Genomic DNA, 9,309 nt, shown 5'->3' on the forward strand with positions numbered 1-9,309 from the left:
ATATTAATGTGTGTAATATAAATACAGTAAAACCTGTGAAAGCCAGAAACTGTCTAAGGCAGAAACTGGTCACACAAGAAAAACTCTAATATTTTCCACTACTTGAGAGCTTGACAGCAAAGTGGTAAGGCCGCACCCTGTCAAAGGCGGAAAGCTTGTGAGACCCAGAAAAACAAGGCAGTCCCTGCGAGTTTCGAGTTTCGGCTCTCACAGGTTTCACTATACTATGAAAATAACCTGAGTTCATGGATATTTTACTTTGAAAACTTTTCTAAATGGTCAAATAACAGATATAAAATAATAAAACCTTTACTCAAGCTATAAAACTGTAATAAATGTGCATCTTATAAATGGTTTTATAGTAATCAAATTAGAAAACAAACAACAATTAGTAAAGCACCTTCACAGGAACAATTTTGCTACGTCTGTAATTCTGTAACTCTTCACATGTAAAAGGTATGCTGTTAAATTCATGATAGTCGACACAAAATGGTCACGACAAATCATTTTGTAAACCACAAGAGGTTAATAATCACAACTCCACCTTTCAGTTCAAATGGTTTTACAATAATTGCTACTATTGTTATTTCTTAAAGCTTGTTACTCAACATTGCTTTCTGAGCTGGTTGCCTTCTTCCAGTAAGTACTAAAGGTTCTGAGAACAACAGTCTTTGTATAAAATAACTATACACTTAGCAAACTTAAAACATCAGCTTATTCTTTGGTACATTCATTTTCAGAAGATTATCTTTTTTAAAACATCCTGCTCTGAATCCTCTTTACATGAGGAGCCCCAAAAGACTGTATACCAATTCTTTCTTTGGGAATATAAATTTTCCTTTCCCTTTTGCTTCTTGATCAAATATCTATATTTATCATGAATAAATGTCTATACATATGACTCAGTGTGTAAGTTTAATGAGTCTTTTTCCCCATCTTTCCCCTTGACAGGAAAACATGAGGGCAAACTAATCTTCTATTTGTAAGCACTTAATTTTAGCTAATCGTAAACTATAGGGTCACTATAAGTCGGAATTGACTGAACGGCAACAGATTTTTTTTTTTTGGAAACACAAACTTAAATGAAATGACAACAGTCTGACCTTTACACAGCTCCACATGGAACAAAAAGTATATTAGCTACCTGAATCTCATAAAAAATAAAAAAAACCAGACTTGTTGCTGTCAAGTTGATTTCAACTCATAGCAACCCCACAGGAGAGTAGAATTGCCCCATAGGGTTTCCAAGGCTGTCATCTTTACAGGAGCAGCCTGCCACATCTTTCTCTTGTGGAGCAGCTGGTGGGTTTGAACCACTGACCTTTTGATGAGCAGCTGAGCACTTAACCACTGCGCCACCAGGGCTCCTTTTGAACCCCACAGGATCCATTTTTATTTACAATATCCTTATACCTTTCAAAGAAAAGGCCCAGTTTTTCAACAAATTTATCTACTCTGTTGCTTGCCAGACAGACCCCAGCGTTACAACAAAGGACAGATGTAGATGCAGTCTTTCATATGTATCTATTGTTTTAATATATGCCATTGTCTTCGTTACAGTGAAGAAAGCGCAGACTTCGTGCTATTTGCGTGATTCCCTCATTTAAGCCCCAGACCTAACACCACAGCTCCTAGTATACGCTCAAGAAATGTTTGCTGCATAATGAAAGAACAAGCATCAGCTATGTTTACTAACTTCAACTGTAACCATATTCTTAACAATCCAGGAACAATCTCAGGCATTTTTTTATGTACCTATATTCCCAGTGCATCAAAAATCTCTCTTTTTTACTTTTTAAAACATTTTAGCAACACGTGAAATGTTTCACAGTTGCCACAAATCAACCAATCACGGATTTTCAAGCCTCTGAAAAACTTAGCCTCACAGAATTTTGCAAGATAATTCACCTTAAGAAACAGTAAGTGTAGTTAATTGGACAAGAAAGCATATAATTCCTACCCAATTATTCTAAGAAAAAACATTTCTTCAACAACTTCTGTTTACTTCCAAAGGAAGAACACAAATAGCTTGCTTCCCTCCAATATACAAAAAGATCAACACTCACAGTTCCAAAAACCGTAAGGCCATTTTGTTCTTTTTGTCTATATTAGTTAGCTACTTCTGCTTCTCAAGACAAACAACTCTATTACTTAAGGCTGTAAACTGTCATTCCATTATTCTTTCATTTTCTTAATGCAAACTAGTTCCGTTCTAATGAATCTTAACCAGTAGTAGAATGAACTGTTCACTGTGCCCAACTGTGTTAGACAAGTAACTTCAAAATGTAAGACACTTTTAAAATATATTATTCCAAAATAAATATAATCCTAAAATTCAAATAGCTTAAAATCAAGTAGACATCCAAACTAAAGTAGTAGAAGTAATCATAAAACCAAGCCAAGGTAAAAATATTATACCTAAGCGAGTTCCATTATACTCTCACAAGCAATAGCTTTTTTAATAAGGAGCCCCATAAGACTACCATAGATCTCAAATATCAGTCACAAATGTTCGTAACTTTTTGAAGTGAACCTTAGACTCAGACAACATATAGCAATGTTCTTTTACCAGACGGGAAAATTAAATTTAAGAGGAAAAAAAAGACCAATGTCCTTTGTTTTTGGTGTAATATCAATGAAAGACATCATCCCAAAGACCATCTTAATAAAGGTATCATGGGTTGGGGTGACAAAACAGACCACTCTCAATCAACATCTTTCAGGTTCTCTTAGGATACTTTCAGACTTATTTACCAATCCATGTTTCATTCATTCAGCAAATAGTTATTAAGCTACTAAAGTGAGCTACGGACTGGTACTATGAAAATGACAACAGCAGCAATAATAAGGTGGGAAAAGAAAATACTTTCACCAAGAATATTTATTGTATTATCATTATTATTATTGGGGTGAATGTAAACATAATAACCCAAGTCCAGAAAATATTAAAAACCAGTAAAGCCCCCCACATGGTCAGGTTATTCTTGACACCCAACTAATACCTGTTACTCCTCAGCCTATAAACTGGTACTCGGCTCTCTGAACTGCAAGAGAACTTTGAAACACGCTACTCCACTGTTTGTAATTAAATCACTACTCTGTTTATTTAGAAGCCTTCAGATCCAGACTACCTTTAAAACCCAGATCTTTAGCCTCGAGTTCTGGGAACTTCCCGTGGAATGAAGCCACGCAACAAAACGTGATGCATGGCAGTTTGGGGGTGTGCATTTGCCCAGAAGAGCAGCAGTAGAACCATGTGAGACGGAATTGACTAACACCTGGACATCTGGCTAAGAAACTGTTTAGTATATTTACATACACACATAACACAGGAGCCCTGGGGGTAGAGTGGTTACGCACTGCTTGCTAACCAAAACGTCATACACATGTGTCTACCATGACCTAAAGTTTAAATTCTCTCACACAAAAAAACAAAACCAAACCCACTGCTGTCAAGTCAATTCTGACTCATAGCGACTCTATAGGACAGAGTAGGACAGCCTCATAGGGTTTCCAAGGAGCGGCTGGTGGATTTGAACTGCTGACCTTTTGGTCAACAGCCTGAGCTCTTAATCACTGTGCCACCAAGGCTCCTCCCTCACAAGCGCTTTTACAATCCATGGTAGCCAAGCCCGTTGCCGTCAAGTCAATTCCAACTCATAGCAACCCTGTCAGACAGAGAAGAACAGCCCCATAGGGTTTCCAAGGAGCGGCTCAAGGATTCAAACTGCCAACCTTTTGTTTAGCAGCTGAGCTGTTAACCACTGCACCACCAGGGCTCCTAAAATCCTTGCTAGGAAGCATGAAAAGTTAAAATGCTTACCTTTTAATCTGGAAGTAAAGAGAAGACACAAATACATAAAAGTGTTCTTTTAACAAAGATTTACCTTTCAAAATTTTTGCGGGGGTGGTGACGTTGATTTTGATTATTTAGGCCATACCTGTTCTAATCAAGATTATTTTCTCATTTAAGTCAACTTCTGAATTAACACTGAAGCCACAGCCAAAACTGTTCACGTGATAATGTGAAAATGGTCAAAAACAATCTGCAACGTGTCTATCCCATGTCACACTTTACCATCTAATAGTCTGTATAAATGGAACATGTCCTCTTCAACTGCAGATTCTAATCAAGATCAGATTATCTGGACCGTGTGGTAGATAGCACTCTAAATACGTCACGTGGGTCTTAAAAGTTTCTGTTCCTCAATATCTAGCTGGCTCTCAGTGTACTACTACTCATTTGGAGTTTGGACTGAATCAGCGGTTCTCAAAAGTGTGGTACCTGGAACAGCAACATCAACATCACCTGGGAAGTTGTTAGAGATGAAAATTAAAGAGACCCTACCCGAGACCTTCTGCACTGGAAACTCTGGTGGAGGGGCCCAGCAATTTGTTTGAACCTCTAGGTGAATTTGATACGTGGTCAAGTTTGAGAACCACTGGACTAGATGAACCCTAAATAAGGCCTTCTCCAACCATCAAACTCCTATTGTTATTGGATCAAATATATCTTCTAGAACTGCCCATCATCAGTTAAGTGTAATTAATCACACCTAGTAGTCTGAGTAAAATACTATAATCAAGAATACCACATTCTATTAGTAGCATTTACAATTTTCCTACATTTTCACCAAGACAAAATTCATATTAGCAAGCTTTTCCCAGTTAAACAGGCGTTGTGACAAATGCTTGGTATCATTTTAATTAACAGTGGTAACATCCAAATAAAATCTGTTTCTTTCCTATTTACAATGTCAGGGTTTATTCCAGATGTTGTGAAAATATATGCTTTTATGAAACTTAAGGTGCAAGCATTTTGCACCTATTTCTCAAGACCAGCAGCTACATAGAGCTTCCTTTCACCTTCCCATCCCATCTGTGAGAAATACTAGAATATAACTCAAAGGGGCAATCGCGCGCTGTGAAAACATTTATAAAAATACCTCAACAGTCAAAATAGATGAAGCACTCTAGGATTCTCACCTGCAGGAAATGTTAACTAATTGGGAAGCAAGAAGTCTCACATGCTTAAAGATTTCTATCCCCAGATAGATGTGATCTCAAAATATGATTCAATGAAGTCTATTTCAGCAGCTAACAAGGTGGAAATTGCTTTACCTAAGAATCCAAATTCCCAACCAAATGTTAAGAGACCCAAGATTTGTACATTCTGACCCTGTTACCAAAAAAAAAAAAAAAAAAAAAATACTTTGGTGTGTTACAAAACCTGGATGGCAGTCAGGGACCAAAAGGAAAAGCTGATAGAAGACAGCAGGGGTCAAGTTTAAAAGTCAGCTTTCGCTCCCCAAGATAAAGTCTCCTTTCCCACTCAGTCTGTTTTGACAGGTGATTGCCTTATAACAAAGCCCTCCCCACCTCACTGACTTCCTGTAACACTTAAGTCAGCTCAACTTTTTCCTTGAAACAAATGCTCTTATCTCTTCACATCATAAGACTAGAAGGGTTCTTACTAGCCAAACAAACTGACATATTCTTAAAAACATTTTTTTAAGGAAGAAAAAAAAAAGGAGTATCACTAATGTCTCTCAATTATGTCATGAAGATAAAGGAGAAGGCTACGGAACTCTGAACTATTTTCCTGCTCCAGGCACACATGCAAAATTGCTTCCACTGAGAATCCAAAAAGCATTTATTTCACAGTACTCAGTCAAAGCATATTAAAATCTTCTGCCCTGCCATCCCAGATCTATGAAGAATTTAGTCATCCAAGTGACTAAATTCTGTGCGAAGGTGATGAATGCATCCAGCAACCTATTTCATTTCCAATTTTCCATTTGCAAACATTCCATCAGGAATATATACATTTCTTAAATTAGATACTTGGCAGCATTTTATGTCAAAAGGCTTCCGAAAACACAGCCTAAGAAAGTCACCGAATGTCTTAAAAAAAAAAAATCCTTCAGGAAATGCTTGATACACATCTTCACAATTTTCAGTACTTTAGATCTACTTAAGCAACTAAATTTATGTAAATTCAAGAATGAGTGCCACAAAGGATAAATTTGAGCAGTTTCTCATTTCTACATTTAGAATATTTGTAACATTGCCTTCCAGTTAAGTTCACTATTAAGTAAGTGAGATAGAGTGGAAAAAAAAAAAAAAAAGTGGCTGTAGGACTACCCCAGGCAAAATTCTATAGTCCTCTTCACACTAAGAATACTCAGCCCAAGAACGTAACGTTTTAAGGCAAGGTATGGTACGTTAATACAGCTTTAAAGAAACCTGTGGCCTGTAATTTATTTTGGCTTTGTCAATGGAACATGTCCTTTTGTCAAAAGACCCTGCAGAAGACTTGATCTACATTTCACATATAGGTACATATCATGTGCTTCTAATATATATATATATATAAAATTCTCAGACACCTCTCTTTTATTCTGCAGTGGTTATATTACAAATTAAACCCCTTTAGGGAAAATAAAATAAAAAACAAAAAGCTCACACTGCCTCCTGCTGCTAGAAAGAAAAACTTAAGAGGTCAAACGTGCTTCACAAAATTCACAGAATAAAATGACAGCAAGAGAATTGTCTTAGTCCACCTTTTTTTTTTTGTAACCTAAAGATGTATTTCCAAATGAAAACCCACAAAAAGGTTGATACACCTGTCTACAACTCAGACACATGTACAGCAGAAGACACCGTAAGATATGACTTCATTTGGAAATTGGAAACCAGCTTTCCCACACATACTTTGACTGGATGTATGACATAATTTAAACAAACCAAAAAAAAAAAAAAAAAAAAACAACCAAAAAGAAAAGAAAAATAAATGAATGGGTAGCCTGCCAGATGGATGGTTACTTTCCCAGACCTCAGGCAATATTAGCAGTTGGGTTTCTCTGCTTCCCTACCTTCAAGGAGGTAGATGGCTCCATGTCAGCTGAAGATTCAATATACCTGCCCATCGTGTGGTCAGATGGGATGGCCCAACCCCAGGGCTTTCTAGAATTTGATGATTGTCTCCGTATTTTAGGAGTTGGGCACAAAGTCACCGAACATATCACTGAGACACTTTTGACTCCAAAATTGGACACCTCCTGGGAACGTGGTTCACCTGCCTCTGTCTACCTCAGCCAGGATACTGTATTATTAAGTCACTGAACATGAAACAAAGCAACGCAAACAATAGTTTTGAGTTTGTTTCTTAAAAATGACACTTGTATTAAAAGTCTTAAAATGAAAAGACAACAATGAAATGCATGTCTGGAATTAAAAATTACAATTAGAATCCTCTTGGTACATCACAACAGTAAATTTTGCTCTTGGCTTCTGGAGGAACACTCTAGAACAGAAAACCAAAAAAAAAAAAATATAAAACAATACAAAAAGGGAGCTAATACCTGAAAATTTGAACAAAACAAAGCAAAACAAAAATAAAATTTGCAAGCCATGAAAATTACATTTTAAAGGCTGGAAATAATCAAGAAATTCACCGAACAGAGAACAACAGGCCTTATTGTCCCGCTCCCTCAGGAAGATTGCTGGAAGGAAACTGGGAAGTGGAGTGGGGAAGAGCAGATACTGGGTGACAGTGGGAGGTTCACAGGTTGGCACCGGCTGGAACAGCTGAGTTTTGAAGGCACTCTGCAGACACAGGGGTGCTGGGAGCCCTGAATCACACTTAGGAAGTCTTTGTACTGTATTTTAAAGAGCTAGTCATCAAAATCTGTTACCGCCAACCAAAAAACAGCAAAAAGAAACTAAAAAATAAAAAAAGCACACACACACACAATAGTACACAAAAATGTGCAGATCTGTAACATTTTTTTCACAGCTGATAAAAAAAAAAAATACTACCATTCTCCCCCCAGACTCTCCTTTGATACAGTAGGTAAACAAAATAGATTTTTTTTCCACAAATATCAGCAGACACTTTCTGGCACCCCACACTGTATTGGTATCAGTGTTAACAGTCCCAGTTCAGATGTGCAATACTTCAGATTGGACACACTGTAACAAGAATCCAACTTTGCATAGACATCCTCAGAATCACAACCAGTCACCGGGTTGCCCTTCCAAGCTGGGAGAAAAGGAACCCGATCTTAATTTCCAGCTCCTCCTTGGAAAACAAGGGAAAAAACCAAAACAAGTTTTTTCCTCTTCTGCTCCTTCATATGGTTCTCCCGGACTTCCTTCCATGTATTTAAAAGTTGGAACTACAAAACGGTTGTTGACCAAAAAAAAAAAAAAGAAAAAAAAGACCTCCCTTTCCTCCATTCTCCCCATCCTCTTCCTCCACCCCACCCCCATTTTTTTTTCCCAGGCTGAACTTTTGCTGCCAATGCAGCGCCCTAACGAAGCCTTAAACGGGGACCAAAATCAATGAGAAACGTCCACGCTGCAAAGGGCTACATTTCCACCGGGGGCTCGGATGGTCAGAACCGGACACCTCTCGGACAAGGGGAGGAGGCAGGGGGCCCCGGCCGCGGAGGCCAGCCGGGCTCCCGGGACACCTTGGCCAATGCAAAGTCGTCTCCAATCTCAAAGCAAGAAGAGAAATCACATTAGAGAGTCGGGTGCGTTTGGCTTTTGTGCGCAGAGCGCGGCCGGCGCGCGGCCACCGCGGGCGCCTCAGAGGATCACGCAGGCCGAGCAGCAGCCCTCGTCCCCGTTGGGCTGCGCCGCGTAGTTCATCTGCCGCACGATCTCGGCGAACAGCTCGTCCACCGAGGCTTTGTTTTTGGCTGACGTCTCCATGAAGGGGCAGCTCCACTCCTCGGCCAGAGCCTTGCCCTCGCCGTACGAGACCTCGCGCTCGCCCTCCAGGTCCACCTTGTTGCCCACCAGGATCATGGGCACGCGCTCGTACCGCTTCACGCGGATGATCTGGTCCCGCATGGGCTTGATGTCCTGGAAGCTCTGCTGGTTGACAAGGCTGTAGACGAGAATGAAGCCCTGGCCGTTCTTGATGTACAGGTCCCGCATGGACGCGAACTGCTCGGTGCCCGCCGTGTCCAGGATCTCCAGCACCGACGGCGAGGAGTCCACTTCGATCTCCTTGCGGTAGAAGTCCTCGATGGTGGGGTCGTACTTCTCGATGAAGGAGCCCGTCACGAACTGCACGGTGAGCGCGGACTTGCCCACGCCGCCCGAGCCCAGCACCACCACTTTGTACTCTCTCATGGCTCCGTCGGCTCGCGCCGCGCCTGCCGCGGCCCCGTCGGGGCTGCGCCCGGGGAGAGCTGGGGCTGGGCGGCTGCACTACTCCCCTTCCTCAGCTCCAAAGGAAAGCCCGCAGAGGGTGGCCGGGGAGCGCAGGGCTCCGAAGGCACCAGGCGGGGGCCG

General features: G+C 40.3%; 1 protein-coding gene across 1 annotated transcript; it reads right to left on the bottom strand.

The window, feature by feature from the left end:
- Positions 1–5,177: 5,177 nt before the first annotated feature.
- Positions 5,178–9,290, bottom strand: RAP2B (RAP2B, member of RAS oncogene family). The gene has a single exon (XM_023733875.1). The coding sequence runs from the start codon at positions 9,145–9,147 to the stop codon at positions 8,596–8,598; it is 552 nt and encodes a 183-aa protein (XP_023589643.1). The 5' UTR covers positions 9,148–9,290; the 3' UTR covers positions 5,178–8,595.
- Positions 9,291–9,309: the final 19 nt, after the last annotated feature.

The sequence above is a fragment of the Trichechus manatus genome, unplaced genomic scaffold (assembly GCF_000243295.1).
Source record: "Trichechus manatus latirostris isolate Lorelei unplaced genomic scaffold, TriManLat1.0 scaffold00062, whole genome shotgun sequence".
NCBI classification, from domain to species: domain Eukaryota; kingdom Metazoa; phylum Chordata; class Mammalia; order Sirenia; family Trichechidae; genus Trichechus; species Trichechus manatus.